The sequence below is a fragment of the Zonotrichia leucophrys genome, chromosome 6 (assembly GCF_028769735.1).
Source record: "Zonotrichia leucophrys gambelii isolate GWCS_2022_RI chromosome 6, RI_Zleu_2.0, whole genome shotgun sequence".
Taxonomy (NCBI): Eukaryota; Metazoa; Chordata; class Aves; order Passeriformes; family Passerellidae; genus Zonotrichia; species Zonotrichia leucophrys.
In genome coordinates this window covers 29,792,388-29,811,934 of record NC_088176.1, presented here as the reverse complement: position 1 = coordinate 29,811,934, position 19,547 = coordinate 29,792,388, and the positions used below count along the sequence as shown (strand labels likewise).

Here is a 19,547-nt window from a genome sequence, read left to right as displayed (position 1 = left end):
CAAACACTAAGCCACTAAAAATATTAACAACAATGCATTTAAGGGTTCAGTCTGTTCACATGGCCCAAGTATTGCCCAAAGCATGGAATAGTGTTTGGCACTTTATTCTTTCATTCCTCCAAATGCAAAAAGGGAACACTCTCTGCTCCTTACCTAACAGTTAAAGCAATCCAGGAAACTCTTTTAGTATGAGATGCTTTGGAGACAGCCCCATTCACTAAATTCCCTTTCCCTAAAAATTTTGTAGTAGAGATGACACCCATTGGTCCAATCAAAGGCTGAGGATCTCCACAGATGGATAAAGAGCCAGACACTGTGTGCATCTCCAGTAGGAATATGCACCTACACCCCTGAATGGCAGTAGGAATATGCACCTACACCCCTGAATGGCAGGCTGCAGAATAAAAGAATCCTCCATGGCTCCACAAAATATAAAGGCCTGATGAACTGCCTTGCTTTGCTGACCATGCCCTTTCTCAATACCAAGTGTTTCCCAGTTATATTAGGAGTGGTTTCCATCCCTGTCACAAACATGCACAAATTTTTTCTAAGAGCTGCTCAGCCAACATGGAAATACCAGAAGCAATGTAGGTGACTGTACTACCTGTGCAAAAACTAGGTCTGGTGGTGGTAAAAGAATTTCACTTCTGGATGAACTAGAAGTACTATTCCACATATGGTTAGCAAGTTTAGCCTAAGCAAGATTTCATTTGAAAGCAAGTTTGCTAATGAAAACTAAAGAGCAGAATAAAAACCTAAAGAACAATGCTTGAATCTTTGGCTGGCTGTTCTTGGCTGTAAAAAAGGCAAACAGAGCCATATGCCTCACCAATGGGATTTCAGTCAGCACTGGAAAAGCAGAAGCACTTTTGCTTAGACTGTTTACTGCCCATATACTTCCAAGCCACTCCCATCAAAGATCAGGAATTTGGACTTTGCTCTCCTTTTGTTTTGGCTACCAAGTGATGAGGCTACAGTTATGGACTGAGTTTTGCCTGCTATGCACCTCTGGGGCACTCTCAAACTGAAAATAAGGCACAAGGAGTACATGGAAGAATCCTGTTCAGGGGGTAAAAACAAAAACCCTGCATGTGTTTGGTTGACCCAACACCAGTGCCCACCAAAGCCATTTTGTCACTCCCCACTCAGCTGAACAGGGGAGAGAAAATACAACAGAAAGGTCAAAGGCTGTGGGGAGAGACAAGGCCAGAGATCACTCACCAGTTACTGTCATGGACAATTGCCAACCCAGTTTGGGTCATTTGATTGTTCATCTATTACCCAAAATGAGAAATAAGAGTCTTGACACACAAACCCAATCCACTCAGATCATGCCTTACCTCTCCCCCTGAGTATTACAGCTAACCAGTGAATTCTAGACTAAGCCAGCTACGGTTCACATGTCCTGACAAACAAAAGCTTGTCCTGGCATTTTTGTCCTGAATGTTTCTGTAAAGCACTACACTAAACAAAGTCATTCTGTCCAGCACCTGACAGAATTTAGCTCCATTTTGCTATTCAGATACACTAACCACACAATCCACAGTAAAACACCAGTAACTACAAAATCTACACTTGGAACAAAATGCTAGTCTGCTACAGGATAGGGGAGCATGAGGATCAGCTCCTGAACCCCTCAAGAAATTGTATCCCACTTTTTTTCCAACCCCCCCGGCTTTGGGCAAGGAGCAGGGAAAATCATGTAAATCCTATTAAAAGAACATGTCTGCCAACAGTAGTGAACTTGAAATCCAGCAAGTCCTTTAGCAGATTGCAGTTACCAAAATGCAGGAATGCAATCAGAAACAGGTCTGTTAAAATCTTCACAGCATTCTTATGAGCAGAATATAAAAGCCAGAGAACAAAAATGCCTTAATAGTTAAAGAATATACCCAGAAGCACTGACAGAGCTGAATAAAGCACATTCTTGAGCAGAGCAAGGCAGCTATTAACTTTCCAACTTAGAAAGCTGGAATTCTCCAAAGCAACTGCCAGATCCTTCCAAAGCACAGCAAAACCAATAGTAAGGCAATTACTCAAGCAGTCAGAAACCACCCTAGAATTTTAACAGGAAAAGTGACATCCCTACTGATTCCTCCAAAATGTGGGACTTTTCTAGGCCAGGAACTTTTATTTAATGGGTCCCAAGTATAACAACTGCAAGCAGTCTGAAAGGAGACAATTAAGCCTTTTTTCCAATGCAGCCCTCTAGGCTCCATTACAAGCACCCTATCTACTCATGTTTATGGACTAATTATTGATCTACCCCAAATTATCTGGCACCTTTTGCCAGATAACTCTTCAAGTTGTCTCAACATGGAGATATCCCTGTCTGAACCTTGAAAGAAGTCTAAAAAGGGCACAACAAAAAAAAACTGGGAAAAAATTCTCTTCTGTAAGGGATGTTCTGCACTGGTGCTGATGCACTTATGGGATCACAGGGGCCTGTGGCAGTCTGGAACAAGGGACAGCTAAAAAACAACTCCTGAAGCAAAATCCAGGCTGCCCTCTCTAATGAGTCAGCCTGGAAACTCTTCCACGTGGTCAAGTTGCATCAGTGTTTTAACACAGCTCTCCCAGTCAGCCTTTCACAGGGCATTACTGGTACACTAAACCTGTGAATCAACTCACCTCCTGCACAGCACAGAAGTACTTGGGGAGAAGCTATTTGCATGTCATCCTAACTCAAAGAATCTTCACCTGTGCCTGGAGATAGTGCCCAAAATTTGCATCCACAAGTGAGCAGTGTTTCTTGTGCTGCTGGATAGCCTAGGTATATTTTAACAGAAGGGCATAAGTCTGGACATACCATCATCATGTCATTAAAAAAACAACAAAAAACCCCAAACAGATAAATCCTGCTCAAAACACAGTCAAAAGGCCCAACAAACCCAGCTGTACAGAAAATTCCAAAAAGCTCATACTGGAAGGCAAATAAAAATTGTTATAAAACCCTTAGTCACTTGTCTGCATGCTGACCTATTCACCTCCTGCTTTATGATCCATGTTTGACTCGTGCTGGAAGAGCGTCCTGCCCATCCCACCCCATCCCTCCTTCCTGTTTACAGCCTCCCAGGTGAGCTCACACCAGGAACTGCAGCCACACCTTCGGCAGCACTGCCTCGAGATAAAGAGCAAACACTGAGTGCCTTCAAACACAGAACAACCCTTGGAAGAGAACTTCCATCTCCCACCTAGCTCCCACCTCAAACTCAATAGCAAAAGTTCATCCCTGCTGGAGAAGCATTCATTTTCAAAGCTGCTCACACTCATTTAATTCTCAAGTCACTTATTTCCTTCCAACACATGAAATGATCTCTGATTTCTCTGTTGCTAGACATCTTACCACTGGAAGCAAAGTATTTGTGGCCCCATGTCAGCCAGGAGCACACCTGAACACTGAGAAAGAGCCAACAATTAGGAACAATTGCAGGGACTCCTCAGACAGCCCCTAAGCCAGCCTTGCACATGACTTTGATCAAAGAAAAAGATGTGTCCTTGTACTCAACTGTGCTTTTCTTCTAAGGATCAGCAAGGACTGACAGCTGGATTAAGGATGTCAGACGAAAAACTGACTGGTTTGCTATTTTTCATTTTTTAAAGAACATCAAACCAAGCCTAGTTTTCAGGAGATAATTTCTGTTTTCCCTTAGTATACGCATGAATAAACTTATTTCATAAAGCAGGTGAACAAGATAAAAAAAATTGTAGTCTTAATTGTAAGTTTAAAGATGAAAGCTGATACCTACATGCATGTTCAAAGAAACTGTCACATCAAGAGTTTACATAATAAAGGTAATTGACAGATGACAGAGAAACACACTTATGAGCTTCCCTGCTTTGGAAAAAGTTCTTTACACTCCCTGCTCCTGGAGGAACTACAACCTACACATGCAGTTTTCATGAGCAACATGATCCTCTCCATTCTGGAGCTTCTGAGAGCTCCTAAAGACATGGGTAATTTAATGCAGATGATGTGCTGAACAAGATTAACAGGAACATTACAGATCTAGAATTAGGAGTTTCATTTTGTTATGAGGCTTAAAGTTACAAATACACTTGGTAGTTTCTTGGCTTCCATAAATTTAATTTTAAAAACTACCAGCTCTCTTATTTATACTACTTAGTTTTGTGCCTAGTGTCTTCAAAATTATGTTGGAAGCTTCTACAAATTTTTAGGTCTTTATTTCTGTGTAAGAACATGACACCCTTCATATCAAGGAGACTCCAGAAGACACCTTAGAACACCTTCCATTGCAATCTATATGGTATATTGGAAAATTGGTCATTACAGTAACTCGTGTCAAGCCAGCAGCCACTTCTCAAAGCTTCCTCTGCTCTGTGCCACAGCAAATTTTGAAACAAGGAAAGTTAGATGGATGTTTGGAGAACCAAAGCCAGCACAAAGAAAACAAAGCAAAGACTCATCTTGGCACTGCCAAGTCCTGCACATTTTTGAACATGTTTAAGAGTGTTAAAGCTTCAGTTCCTGGAAGCCTCAGAGGTCTCAGTCCTGGTGAAATGACCAGGTAAAATCAGATTTGCATACAAAGATAATATTTTATCCAGCACAAAACTGGAAGAGCAGCAGTAATGCAGCACAGCTCAAGAGCAGCAATACTAATTAAGTTCTTCAGGTGACAGAAAACTAAAAGAAACTTTGCCAAAAATACATGAACACCACATCCCTAGAATAAAAAAATGAAAAGAGCCCAGCAAAATCCATTCTTATTACAGAAACTGTACTTAATTTTTAAAGCAGCCTCACTCATTTAATGTATGCAAGTCCCAAGACAAGATAACTCAGTATTTTAAGTGGCAATAATCTCTTTCACTGCTGTGGGAAGAAAAAAAATTTGGTTGCTCAAAAGAATCCAAGGCCAGCTTTTTATTTACTAAAGGTAATTTGGGCATATTTACCCTGAGTTATATTACTTTCAATCAAGCTATAGAAGTCACAATGGGAAGCCAATGTATAGACATACTATAGACATAAGTCTCAACTGCAGGAGATGGGGACAAATTCTTTGCAATAAAGTGTTTTATTTTCTCTACTGTCTCAGCAGCTGCCTAAGGAGAAAGTTTCTTGATGCTTGAACCTAATGCTAAAACTGTAGGTTCAGGAAATCAGTACTTTAATATTATCTTCAATAGTAGAGGAAAATGAGCTTAGATTCTCTCAAGTCCTGCCCATTCCCAACTTTTTTTCAAATCTAAAGCTTTATTCAAATGTCAAATATTTTTGACAAGTGGCTTCAAATCTCACTGCCCCACTGGAGTTCCTCTTCCAGGCTTGACCATCACTTATGGCCTAGGCTTATTCCCTCTAACACCTCCAAATGCCATAGCCAAAAAATGATTTCCACTTGGATTCTTACCTTTTCAGCTTTGGTTTTCACTCTATATCAAGTTTGCTAGAGACTGGATCTAATTTCACAAGTTAAAATCCACAGTTATTGTTTGCTGCTCTAAGAGTATCTTTATTTTTGGAAATATTAATCAGCATGAAAATGACTGGCTATAGGAAACTAGCATTTAAAATAGGAGTGGTCCCAAATAAAAATTACTTCTGCTTATTCCAAGGGAAACCACATTTTATTTTGGAGCTGTCTGTTAGTGTAAGGCAAACCACACTGCATGTAACCACCCATTCATATGGGTTGCATTTAAAAATAAAAAAGTGTCCATGCTGCTATAGGTCACACTGTGTAGAATATTAATCTGCCTGGGTGGCTCCAGAGAGAAAAGTGAAGTTCATAACCCAAAGGCTCACAAAGGTCCTACTTAATCATTACACATTCTTGCACCCAAGGGTGTCATCACAGACCAGCCTCAATGTCCTGCCTCTCCCAAAAATGCTACAGAAAAACCACAATCTGAGCAAAGGGCTAAGTGAAACCATATAACACCAACTTCTGAAGTAAAAGTAAGCATGCCTTATCTCTACCCCAGACAGCTGCTGGTTTGGTTTTTCATCATCCAAAGTTACACACATTTAGTTTTTTTGCCCTAAGTTCCTTGATTTTCAAACAATTCTGTTAATCTTATAACCCAGCAATGAACTTCTGAAGCCTCTTAGAGCATTCAAAGAACAAACCTTTCCACTGGACACAGGAAAAGGTTTCTATGAACTTTATCTTTGGCAGATGCTGTAGAGGCAGCATCTGGACTTGTCATTGCCAGGAAAGTGTTTCCTCAATTACACCTGGTACAGAGAGAACTCTGAAGATTCTGCTGGACACCAAGTTCAGGCTGACAAGCAGAATCTCCACCAGCTTTATTCATGCAGTTCTATTAGTAACAAAACCACAATGCTAAAATATCTTAATTTCCTCCCTTTTGAGCCCAAATAATTTATGGGTTTTTTTAGACTCATGCGTTAATTAGTTTGAGGGTTAGGTTTGAGGGTTTGCTCTCAAAAGCAAATAAAGCACATTATGCTGATTAACAAAAAAATTTCTGAGAGAAGAACTCTGTTAACACAATTGTGTTTCACTGGTTATATGTAAATGGGCTAAGAAACCAGAAGATACAAAAGAAATGTGTGCCTTTTCAGAAATGTTATTTCCCAAATGCAAATTTGCCCAATTCATATTATCCTCTTTATACAAATGTAAATTTCATTTTGTCTCCACCATTCAAGGGTAACTTTTAGACAGGAAAAACTAGCCCTCAAAGTTCTGTAAGTAGAATAGTAAAACCAACACTGCTTACATTGCAACTACAGCAAATTAATGACTGCCAAAGCAGCCATGTAAAACATATATTTAATGTTTCTGTGGATACAGTGTCTTCCAAGTGAACCATAAGCTGTTCACAGATGAAAATATTGAATAGGTCAGCTTCTAAAACATTCTAATACTAAATACACTGCAACTGAGTAATCCTAGATATGCTTTTAGACATCTATAAAGGCAATGATGTGTTCTAGAAAAATATCCTAATCTGGGAATAAAAAAAATACTAGCAGACAGAAGTGAATAATGACAGAACAAAGCCAAATAATTCTTTGGGGGTTTTATATTAGTTTAAGGTAATGTTACCATACTTAAAAACTAATCAGGATATCTTTAAGCTAGTGACCATCTTCCTGACTCTCCTTAGTTGTGATCAATGAGTTACAAAACAGGGTGGGGGGAGGAAATAACAAAAACAGACAGTGGTAGGGAGGGACAAGCACAAACTGTTTTCTGATTTTCCCCTTTGAGCACTGGAAGTTCCAACAGCTTTAACACAAAGTAGAGCATTATGTCAGGCTTCTCATATCAGGAAAAATTCTGCTTGGGAAATCCTTGCACTCAAAGGCAGGTTGCAGGCTTTTGAAACCAACTGCACCTGGTTTTCAACATCAAACACAAGTTCCAACTGTCTTTGGGATGCATGAGTAACGTTCCAAAGATGATAAACACAGGGCAAACATTCATCTGGCTAAACCCACCTCCATGTTGATGCTTGCAGACTGCTAGGAAACACAAGAGAAACAGAAGTAACGCCCTTTTATTTTGTCAGTGATAAACTGAGCAGCAAAGCAACAGAGATGGCTGACAAGCTCAGGGCAGAGATAGCCTCTGTGGGGTGTTTTACTTCCCTCACACAAAAACCATCCTGTCAGGTTGGTTGTTCTGTGCCACTGAGGCCAGTCGTGTTTGAAGTCATACTGGTCAGCAAAAAACTTGCAATCACCTTTCCTGCCTGGACCCTGCACAGCTCCTCTCATTTGTCCTGGAGCAAACTGTTGTGATCTAGTCTGGCAGGTCCTGCCAACAGAGGGATTCTGCTCTTCTGGAATATTCTCTTCTGTATAAACCTAGTACTTTCACAGGTTTCAAAATGTTGGCATTTCAAAAGCAGAATAAAAAGGACCTAAAAAAAGCTTAGGGAAAACTCCTTTGCACATGGAGCACTGGAACACAGGACTTTGCCAGACACGTTTTACACACATTTTGAAGATTATTTCTATCAATATTAAAATTATTGAGCCAAAGCAACTTTTTTTGAAACAAATCAGAATTTGGCTCAGGATCTTCCTCAGCCCTACCCAAGCATATAGGGAGCTGCCTCTATGTACAAGCCCAGGAAACCAAGCTGTTCTGTCCAGGCTGCAGAAGTGCTCAATAGCCTACAACGTGCTGGCTCAAAGCAGACATTGCTTTGTGGAACACTGCAGGAGTGGAGGTTGTTTGTTTTCATTAGAAACATCCTTTTGTGCCAGATCCTGCAGTTCTTGGTATTTCTTTATCTCCAATCAGAGGACACACATGTGGGGCTCAGCACATTTTGTAACACAGTCCCTGCCAAGCCCATGCAGTAAGCATGTCAGACTCCACAGGACACCTCTAGACGTGCTCCATCTGTTTTGGGGAAGCTCAGTCCAGCTGCCTGCCACAGGCACACTGAGCCTGCTCTGCACTCCCACCACCCTGTAAACATGGCAAAGAGCAGCTAGGCTGCAGAGCAAATGTTGATTTAAGGCAAGGTGTGCCAGACAAGCAGTAGGGACACTTCTTTCTTACAAGTTGGCAGAGACAGAAATTTAGCATTGTACTAACTCAAGAGGTGTTACAAGTCACATACAAGTGAGCAGAAACTTCTCATTGTGTATGTTAGGATTACCTCACTGAGAAGCTGAACTATTGGAGAGAAGAGTTCTGATGATTTCACTGCTTAATTATGTAAATGATTTTAAACTTTCACACAGTCAGGACAATACACTTAATCCCTAGACTTACATATGCTCACAGATTTCAACCCATGAAACTGAAAACCCTTGAAAAAATCTGACACCTTGTTTGATTAGAACAGCTGCACTGTTATTACTGGAACTGGATTCATAAGAAGAAAGAATAAGCAGCAATGTGAAAGCAAAGAATGCAGTTTCAGAGCATGCTTTAACCATACCCTAAAGCCTAAAATAATGCTGGTTTTGTCCTGCAACCTTTGATTCTCAACACAGCACTTACCTAGCAACTACACAGCAGCAGTGTGAGCTGGTGCAGTTCATTGCAAAAGATGAACTTCTATCAACACTAATTTTCATTCTAGTTGACAGAACCATCAGACTCACACAGTGGTCAGAGTTTGGATCATGTGGAAAGTGAATGAGGAGAGGATGAAGGACAGGATAGCCCCTCCCAGCAAAGGGGCAGTGACATCTATTTAGCATGAAATGCCAAGGATAACTGATACAGTCACTGATTCATTCCAGCTCTGTGATGAGACAGACACTGCAGCACATCTCACTCACGCTGTGACAGCAGCTCCTTTTCCCCCACAGGTGCAGCAGCAATTTATAGGCCTTTAAACCAAAGAAAACTGTCAGAAATTCAGCATCCCACAGCAGCCAACATCCTTCACACTTGAGCTGCACCCACTGTGCCAGAGAGCAGGCTACAAACAGTCACAAACTCTCCCACAAAGGCTCCTCTGCCTTGAAGATCAGGCTATGGAGCTACAGCTGTTCCTTTTACACACATGGTGTTATTGTTACCTGATTCCACCCCATGAGCTGGGATCACTTCAAGACATGTGACAGCCTGTTGATCAGCACACAAGAGGGTAAATATTATTGCAGTTTATGCTTTTATTTAAAAAAAATTGTATTCCACGAACAAGACACGATCTAGGTTTCCAGCCAAAGCATACAGAGCCACATAAAACATGATCCACATGCTAAGCCAGGTATTAGACAACAATTCAATCAACACAGAAGCTATGGCTGCAGCCACCCCTTCTCAGATTTACAGTAATTCTAGGGGCAGCTGGACATCTGGAAATGTCAAACAACAACAGAAGCATTAAAAGTAGAGTAAGATAATGCCTTGGAAACTATCATTAAAGAAACAGCTCCATTGTGTAAAGCAGCAAAAGCTGAAAGGGACTAATACTACCTAGCTTCAGGTCACCTCCTGTGTCCCCCAGACAGTCTTTGTCCCGTTTAAAGCATTTAGTTATAATCTAATATCAGATTCAAAGAATATTTGCAAGGCTCCAAACTTGGGGTGGGGAAGAGAGACATTATAAATACAAGCAAACAAAAGCTAACTACTAGTACCCAAAACAAATCCATCCTTCTGTGGAGCACTGCAACTTTTCCTTCCAACATTGATGGATGCTGACCCACTTAACTGGAAACAAACCATGTACTTAAACATGAAGGGAGAGCGTGCTGCAAAGCAACACAGATGGGGGAACTTTCATTTTTAAGTGAGGAGGGAAAGAAGCTAACAGATTACAGCAGACAGTCTGCTTTAACAGATTGCAAGAACAAAATGGCCATCTACTTGGTATTTAGGATGCTTTCACATCTCTGCTTGGCACAAGAGGATGGTCTGATCTCATCCATACCAGGCTGTGACTGACAAGTATTCAGTGTGTTTACTATTAAATACTGTCTCAGCAACTGATGTGTACACAAGCACTCAGACCTTACAAATGAGAAGAATGAGCAATCCAAGTGGATGAAAAGTCAGGCACAAGCTCTATTTGAAGTTAACAAGATGGGCAGTCCCAAATTTAAAAAATTATTTCCACCATCAAAAACTGAGAACAAGATGTGCCACTCTGACATGTTTTCTGGGACTCTGAATGAAATAATTTATCTTATTGTTGGTTTTGTTATGTGAAAAAAAAGGAAAAACTCTGCAGTAAATATTCCAAAAATTGTTGCAACAGCCAGTGTGTTTTAGAAATAATGAGCTATACTTACTGCAACAGCACCCAATTGATATACAATTTGAAAATGCAAAGATGTTTTAATTGTACACTGCAAGTCTTCTGCTTCTTGACATAAAGATATGCAATTAGTACAAGGTATTTCACAAGTTTAAATAATTAAGACTAATAGCACTGATAGAGCAAAGGGAAAAGACTTCATTAAAACCAAGTTCTGCTGAAGATTCTTATGTGGAACAGTGAATTTGAACCACTCCCTGTTTCCTCCTGTGCATGACTCCTCAAGACAATTCACATGCAATTAAGAATTCAAATTCCCTACTAGCTCCATTCCCTAGTTCCTTAAAGTGTCCACCAAAGTATTTTAGTGGAGTTAATGAATTCCAAATTGCAAACTCCCAAACTGAATCAGAAGGCAGTTTGCTTGGGACACACAGGTCAGGACAAGCCCACCACGTCAGAAGTCAGCAGAGGGCACTGCGACTCACCCACAAATTAATATTTTGCTGCTCTTTTGGCCCTGAAACACAGGAGGTCAGTCAGAAGTGCAGAACTCAGCCACAGACAGACAAACTGCTGCTCCTTTCCATCACCAGTCAGGATGACAGGCTGCTGGGGACTTGTGCACCAGAATCACCACAGCACAATCCAAATGCTACATACCAAAGAGCCTCAGATCCTCACAGCATTTAAAAATCTGTTTCTTATGGCTTCTAAGGGAAGGATAGGACACACCTTCCAAACTACAAACACACAATTCAGAGACTCAAAGTGACTGAAATAGGTACATCTGGGAAGAGACCAGAGGAAAACAGATCAAAAAAGGAAGAAAATGGGCACTGAGAAAACAGGACAAGAGCATTCTCAAGACTATTGAAATTGATGACCTCTCGTGTCATACCACATCTACTTCTGTGCTACTTCTCACCTTCTGTTTCCACAAGAATTTTGCTTTATTAGCAAAGTTAAACAACAATCTCAAAGCTGTCCAAGTTCTCATTGAACACTTCCACCTTGCTGAGAAATTAAACACTGGCAAACTATTTAAATCCCACATCTAGGAAACAAGGACACAAGAAGGTGGAAAAGATTTATAAATAATATTTAGGACTCCCTTTTTAGCAAAAATAATTAGGGCACACAGATGAGTGACCAATGGCAACAAGGAAACCTAAATCCACAGAACTGCACAGTACATTATCCTTTACTGCCTTTTGCAATAAATCTGTGGAGAACAGAAGCTGTTCTCTTCATTCCCTCTGCTATAGGGTTAGGCTCATGGAGACTTTAGCTTATGCAAATACAACCCTTAGGAATTCAGGGGGAAAAACCCAACCACCCACAGTAGAACCTGGTCATCAGAAATGAACTCAGCATTGCTGCCATCTCCCCTGAAACCAACACAGTCTAGGTAGTTAAAATAAGAATTCTCTGGCTGGTGCTCTTATGTAACAAAGCAGAAACAGGTTGAGCAGCTCCATCTGATGTACAGAAAGCTGGAGTATGCCTCTTGCCTATAGCACCGTGTAAAGCCTGTGGGAAGACCACGCTGCCAAAGTGCACCAACAGCAATTCCTCCCACAGACTCTCCTCCAAACCTCTCTCGGCCTTTGCCAATTCTGGAACGTGATGTTCTACTTTGCAAGTTGCAATTATGTGACAAGTCTCAGGGACGGCAGGCAGAGGGAGAAGGACTGCTACTTATCTAGGTGCTTGGGCTGCAGCAGGAAAATATACGTGGCAGTATGAGAAAGTAGGAGAAAACTTGACAAAGTTTTCAGATGAAATAACCAGACAGCTTAAGGGCGATATCTGTCACCAACAAAACAGGACAATCCTATTATGCCCTGCTGTGGGTCACACACTCCTGCTACACACTTTATGCTAATTCGGATGTTTGTTGGACTGCTTTGTGAGCAGATTCATTCCATTTGCCTGGCAAAAGCTCACTCACAGCAAATCTCAGCTCAAACCACCCAATAAGCACTGGAGACCCCAGAGTCACTATCCTTGCCATCCAGCAAGGAGCATGAGGAACATTCTGCTACCCAAATATTACTCAGCCTTTATGAGGGACTTTATGACATTCAAATGAACTCAATAACTCATCAGTTTCAGGAAGGAACAGTGCAATGCCTATGAAAAAATTCAGGTGTCACAGCAGTTTACTCTTTCTCAAATAGAACTTACACAACAGGTAAAATGAATCTTCTCGCCCTAACGAAGTTTGCCTCTTTGGCTTTCAAAAACTCGAGTTTATGAGGTGCAGAACACAATAACACTGCCAACCTATCTCTTCAGCTGATAAGCTACACTCAGCACAGACCGCCATCTCACACGCGCAAGCATTCTTCTAGTCCTCTCAACTCTGCTAGAAGTTAAAAAGGAAAAGTTACGAGATTTTATAGGTTACTTTGGATCAATTTACAAGCAAAGGTTGCAATCTGTGCGTGCCAGGCACAAGCAGGGCGAGTTGGGTGGCTCCGCAGCCCCGGGAAACGTGCACTAAGAGCAGGAGACCGAGATTATCGGTAACCACAATCCCGGTGCGGGTCCTGCGGAGTTTCTGGGAGCACAAGGACTCTCAGCGACACGGACCCCCAAGGGGAGCGGGGAGCGCAGAGCACCCGCCTCCGGAGGCTGGGGGAAGGAGAAAAGGGACGCAGCTCGCCGCTCATCGGGACCATCTCAGCCCCGGGAAATAAGGCGCCTCCCGCAGCCCCAGCCCGGCACTCACACGACCGCTCGGGAGATCATCCAGGACACCATCGCGGCGGCGGCGGCAGCGACGCGTCCCCTCAGCCGGCCGGGCCGCAATGGCCGCAGCCCTGCCGCGCCCCGCCCCGCCCGCCCCATTGGCTCGGGGGCTGCGCGCCTGCGCCCTGCTGCCGCGCGGGCGGGGCGGGAGCGGAGCGGGGCCCGTGCGAGAGGGGAGCGGCGCCGGCGGCTGGGAAAGGAGTGTGTCTGCTCCTGCCTCTTCATCCAGGACGTGTCTGAGCAGCCGTCCTAGACCCCGACATAGATACAGCCTTTGCAAAGCACCTGGAAGAGAGAGGAACAGATACAAGTCGTTAGGATTGCAATAGGGCACTTTCTCCCCTTCTCACCGCCCCTATTTGACACACAGTGACCAGCTCTAGCAATAGGAGGGGTGCGATGCTCACCCCTTGCCTTGGTCTTTGCCCGTGTGCTCGCAATGCTGTAGGATGTTCGGTAAGCCAAAACATGCGTGTGGGTTTATTGAAGTCACCTCAGGCTGGCCTGCTGCCCTGGAGCGTGCCGAGGCACTCGTGTGCTGGAGGGGTGGGTCAGGCCGCTGTGGCACCCCGGGACAGCGGTGCAGCCCTGCCGTGAGCACAGTGTGGGGCCAGCCCGCCCCTGCGCTCCTGCACCCCCCTGGAGCACTAGGAGAAGGTGTTCCTCCTCTGTGCTCGCTGACAGGCACTCGGAACCAAAGAGCGTTTAAGGTCACCTCCTTAGGTGGGCCTCACAGACTGCTACATGCAGTTAATCCAAAACTGCAGATGACCAGATAGATACACATGAAAGGATTAGCGCTTGTCTGCTTTGTTACTTTTGTTTCTTCCCTTACCCATCTTTTTTACCAGCGGCTGTCCAAGGCCTGAGAGCAAGCAAGATGATCCACGGTGTAACCCAGTCCAGGTACTCTTGCCAAGGTCGTGGTCTGGCAGGCTGAGACATGCAGGAGAAGCTGATTGCTTCCTGACACCTTAGTTAATCCATCTCTGCATATTAGTTCTACACTTCCTGAAGAACTGTTTGCACACATAAAACAACAATATTTTTCTGAAACTGACTGCTTTATCTTTTCTCAGAAGGCTAGGTTGTATGAAGTCCTGCCCAAGCCACCGCTGAAAACATTCCATTTTACTCTTGTGATTTCAAGGAGTGTAACAGAGCAGTATCCAAAGTGATAGATGTTGATACTGCTGAACATGCCACTCAGAGCTAAGGTAGGGAAAGAGCAGACTACAGTTTCAGCACCACTCCTGCTGCCTCTCACAGTAAATAACTTGCCAAAGTCATTGTGACAATCCCTAGAAGAAATTAATACTTGAACACATCTTTAAGTGCAGATTATAGAGTTTCTCTGCCTGCCATACAGAAAGAAGAAAGAGCTTCATCTGTGTAAGCTACTGTCTTATTCAGATGAGAGATGCCAGGTAAATGCAGGATGGTTTCTGTTCCACCAGAATTCCTCACCTCCTCCCACCACTAAAACCCAGCCACGACCATCTTCACTCCCCTGCAGCCTTCAAACACACCACACACAGCCAAAAAGAGGGAAAGAAAGAGGGTAAATAAACCATTGTGGAACATTTCAAGAGTGTTTGAAAACTGTTCTTATAGTTGTATACTGTGAAATTTGAAGCCTGAAACGAGAAAGCAGACAGTGTAAAAAGAAATTATTTTTAACCATGCAGAAATTCTTGCAAACAATGATACTGCCCCATCTTGGGTGTCTTCTCACACTGACCTTTGTAGGGGGTTACTGATGCAGGAAGAGGTAGAGAGGAATTTGTTTGTGAACAATTTAAAGTACACCACTCATCAATCTTATTTTTGAAACAGGCCTAACCTGAAAGCATTCTTCCTTTCATTCAATGAAAGCAGAAATCCGAACCACTGTGCTCTTTGAATAACAAACCCCTCCAGTGGTGGACTGGGCAGAGGAAATTCACACAGCAGAGCATTTGTAACATAAATTACCTGGCAGAGATGACATTTTAGGCTCCAGTTCTGTAAACTCCTGCTGCCTGCCTGACGCTCCACTGAAGTTTGTAGCATTCCAGTCCATTTAGAGCCAACTGAAAGATGAGAGCTCTAGTTCACAGCATGTGAAATGAAGTATACAATACATTTCTTTACTGCAAGCAATTATGTTTGGTACTAGCTCAGAGAACCATTCCAGGAAAAGACTTCTACTCTTTTTTACTGTCTCAGATTGTATATACAATAATTCCGTAGCTGCATAATTTATTTTATATGGAATATGTTTATACTAAATAAAAAGTGGTTTTCCTCTAAGAGACATTTATTTTTCTTGTGTTTGTTACCATGGTGATACTGTCTCTGTTAGAAAGCTAAATTTACATTTAAAGAGACATTTTTTAAAAAGGGTAAAGGTAGATGGTTCCTAAGAATAATTTATCTTGCTCAGAAGATTACAATTTATTTCACTGAATGTTTTGAGATAAATTCAGTGCAACAAACTGGGTGGTGGTTGCTGAGCCCTCAGCAGACAGGCCCAGGGATGCCCCATGAACTTCCCTGTATTCCAGCTCACACATAATGCTAATCCATGCTCCTGCATGGCAGAAACACAGGGAGCAGCACAGCAATTAAATCCATGCCATGTACTTAGTCACACCTGGCATGTCTTACTCATCTGTCTGTCTATTTCTGTCTAAGGAGGAGACTTACAGGTGTCTCATTATGGGATATTTTTAACACCCCTTCCAAAAGCCACTTAATATGGTTAAAAGTTGCTTTAAATAGTTTTAACAGTGGTTGGAAAATCGTTTGTAAAGGCAACCTACCTTCCTTGACATAATACAATGTATGTATACAAACATCAATGTTGAGCTTTCACCTCTTTTACAGGTAAACAAACATTTCAATTACATTGCAGCTGTGCAATCAGTGGATGAGCAACATCTAGGAAGACACAAGCTAGTCTGTGACAGAGGGATTCAGTTCCCTGCAGAACAAGGATATGCTCCCCAAAGACAACACCAGTTGCATCACATAGGTTAAAAACACACATAGGTTGATCACAGGGATGGGTTTTTCATAGCTGCACTGTTTTATATTCATCTATCCTAGATGAGTCTCAAATCTAAAATATTTTTTAAAAAAGATTTCTTTCAGTCCTGAATCATACCACATATGTTGGTAATTTTGAGACCAGAACACAGATTATGCCAGTTTCTGTTAAAACAGCAATACAGAATGGGTGAAAATTACTATTTCTTACACTGCTCTAATGATGTTATTACCATAACTGATTATTAATTTAATATGGTTGAAATGTCGAGTTTATGATACCTTCAAGTATTTAACTCTTCATCTACCTTTCCTCTGCATGAAGCAACAGCAAAGGTAAACTCTAATCTCTAAATAAAAAGCCCTTCTGCCCTAATGGGCTTGAATTTGAAAGTGAATGTTGGGCAATGCTATGGATGTTTTAGGAAATCAAAGCAGCTGAAGCTTTTGCTCACACCTATTTCAGCATCTTGCTGAGGAACATGGCAGAGCCAGTTGGTGTCTAATATTGGTGTCTTCAGTTTTTTTTATTACAGCATGCAGACTGAATGCTAACAGGGCATAAGTTTATTTCTTTCAGGAATGTTTGTGTGAAATTCATTAACATTCCAAATTAGGAATGTAAAGCACCCAACTTAATAAAAAAGCAAAGTTTCAAATGCATGTTTCTACCTTTTTTTTTCATTTGGTAGGTTTAACCACTATTGTTCTCAGTTTTATTACAGTCTGACATGCCTTTTAAAGCTCTTGCTTCAATATGAATAAGTAGAAACCTTAGGTTTTGAATAATTTCTTTCCCTCATGTTTACAGAAATGCCTGCAAGAGCAAAACCTGAAAACACACAAACTGCAACATGTTCTAAAATTCATGGTTTAAGGCATTTCTTGATGGCAATTTCCTGACTTTCAGGGCCCTGAGAATTCCAGTTAGTACTGAATTTTAAGCAAAATAGAATTTGGAATTAAAAAGACATCTACCTAGGGTTGTGGGATGACTGCACTGTGTAGTAGAGGGGAATCCTTGCAAGCAGAGGAGTTAGCAAATGCAGCAGACCCAGAGAATTTTTTTTCAAAACTATGAAAGAATGATGTCTAGCACTGTTAATTCCATGAGTTGTAGGTCAGGAGAAGCAGATAAGGCTGAGACAGAACTGAAAGCAATTCAGAACAGCCCTATCAATATAGAGGCAAAGCATTTTCATCACTCCAGCACCAGCCTGTTTTGACTGCAGCAGTCAATTCAGACAGAATCCAATTAATCTTATAAATACAAATATTAAAAGGGTACTCTGCTTAGTATTTTAAAGAAAACTTACCATGCTGTGAAAAGGTTTATCATGCAACTGCTGATTGGTTTTATCAATTTTTAATGGGTTGCAATGGGTTAAGTGCCTCCAGTTCTTTCTTACCAGAAACATAAAAGCAAACCCATTAGGATTTTTTTCTGAAGGGAAATGTGATCTGAAGCGGAAGGGGAAAGTTCAGAACAGCTCCATCTGAGACTTTCTCCTGGCAGCAGTTGTGTGTCCATCCTACCTTATTGCTTCCATTTGCAGTTGAAAGCATTTAAAATGTGGCCCCCACAAGGGCAAGCTGAGGCAACAGAGGAGCTCATTTCCAGCCCAGGAGGCTCTCCCAGAGCCACTCTGCTGTACCTGTCACTGCTGCTCTGTTGATAAGCTATAGGCAGAAACGTCTGACATGTGTTGCATGTGGACCTTCAAACATTGCCCTGTAGGTAAGTGTAACCATGCCAGTACATCCCACTAGGGCAGTCCAGTGGAGAGGTTTGTATTGTTATTTCTCCCATGTTCCCATTGTGTCTAGGAGTGACATTAAAGCTGTTAACTTGTTCAAAAGCTGCACCTGAATGTTTCAGTAAATATACATCTCCCTCATGAGAGCAGACCCATTTTAAATGGTGAGCTACACATAATCTGGCATCTGATGATGCACTCTTTGGGATTTGAAATCTGTATAGACAGACAGACACCAAAGCCATATTATTCCTTCTTGTCTGGGCAGAATCATCTCAGCTATATTCCATCACTACTTGTGATGCATCACATTTAATAATTACAGCAATCTGCTGGAGATTGTTTCTAAATACACCTTCTGCTTTTGATGTTTGTGATCCCTGTGGAAAGCTTATGTTATTTTATAGTCTGCTGACTAAGCTCATGTGCACACCAGCTGCATTTTATCAGGGAACAATGACTGCCTTTTGAACTGACTGATGGATTTTACTTAAAATGAAGTTGCTTCTTTAGCAACACTTGGAATGGTGTTCAGCACCATCTCTATTTGCAGAATGTCAGAGTCTCCAGATAAACACTGCTTGTTCAACATTGCCACCAGCCCAAAAGAGGTGGATAAAACATATCTTGGAAACAGAAAGGACCCAAAGTTTTTCTGCTGCATAAGGAAACAAGGATCACCCCCTGTCATTTGGAAAGATGTCTTGTCCTACCTGTTCCTAAAGCCTTGCAACAGCAATTACACACCTTTTCTTAACTATGTTTAGTAGTCCTTCATTATCCTACTGGGAAGCTTTTCCTTGTATCAAAGTTAAGCTGAGTCAAGGAGTACTCAGCAGTTTTTATCCTGCTTCCCCCAAGTATGGCAGGAAAAATGTTAATTTCCTTGGCAGGACCTTAAAAAACTCAACCGAATACTTATGTATCAAATCTTCCTTGGAATAAAGAAATCCTTATGGGATATTTTCTAGTCCTTTTGATTACTTTTCTTGAAATGCAGAGCCCAGACCCATACACAGAGCTTGAGAGGAGAATAATCAGCACCAAGAGCTGAAGGACTACCTGGTACATTATCCAGCAACTCAAAAGGCTGCCAGCAAAGGACACCGGGCTATCAGGTTTCCCTTTTCTTGTTTCCCACACTCTCAGGGCAGCACAGCATGATCAGCTGGGACAGATACTCAGGGGAACCTCTGCTGTGAGGCAGGATGGCAATTCCTATGTACAGCCCCAAGTCAGCCTTCAGCCAGCTGACCCCACTCTGCCCTGCTTTCTCATTCCAAGACAGGTCTGCTCCAAACTGCTGACCAACAAATGCATTTAAGGAAGCTG

At 42.0% G+C, this 19,547-nt stretch overlaps 1 protein-coding gene across 1 annotated transcript in view; it reads right to left on the bottom strand.

Moving 5' to 3' along the window:
- Positions 1 to 13,493, bottom strand: part of REEP3 (receptor accessory protein 3) — a 36,880-nt gene extending 23,387 nt beyond the window's left edge. The window contains exon 1 of the mRNA XM_064716887.1: positions 13,409 to 13,493. Coding sequence (XP_064572957.1) covers positions 13,409 to 13,440 — 32 coding nt within the window. The 5' untranslated portion in view covers positions 13,441 to 13,493. The remainder of the gene's footprint in view (positions 1 to 13,408) is intronic.
- Between the last annotated feature and the right edge of the window lie 6,054 nt (positions 13,494 to 19,547).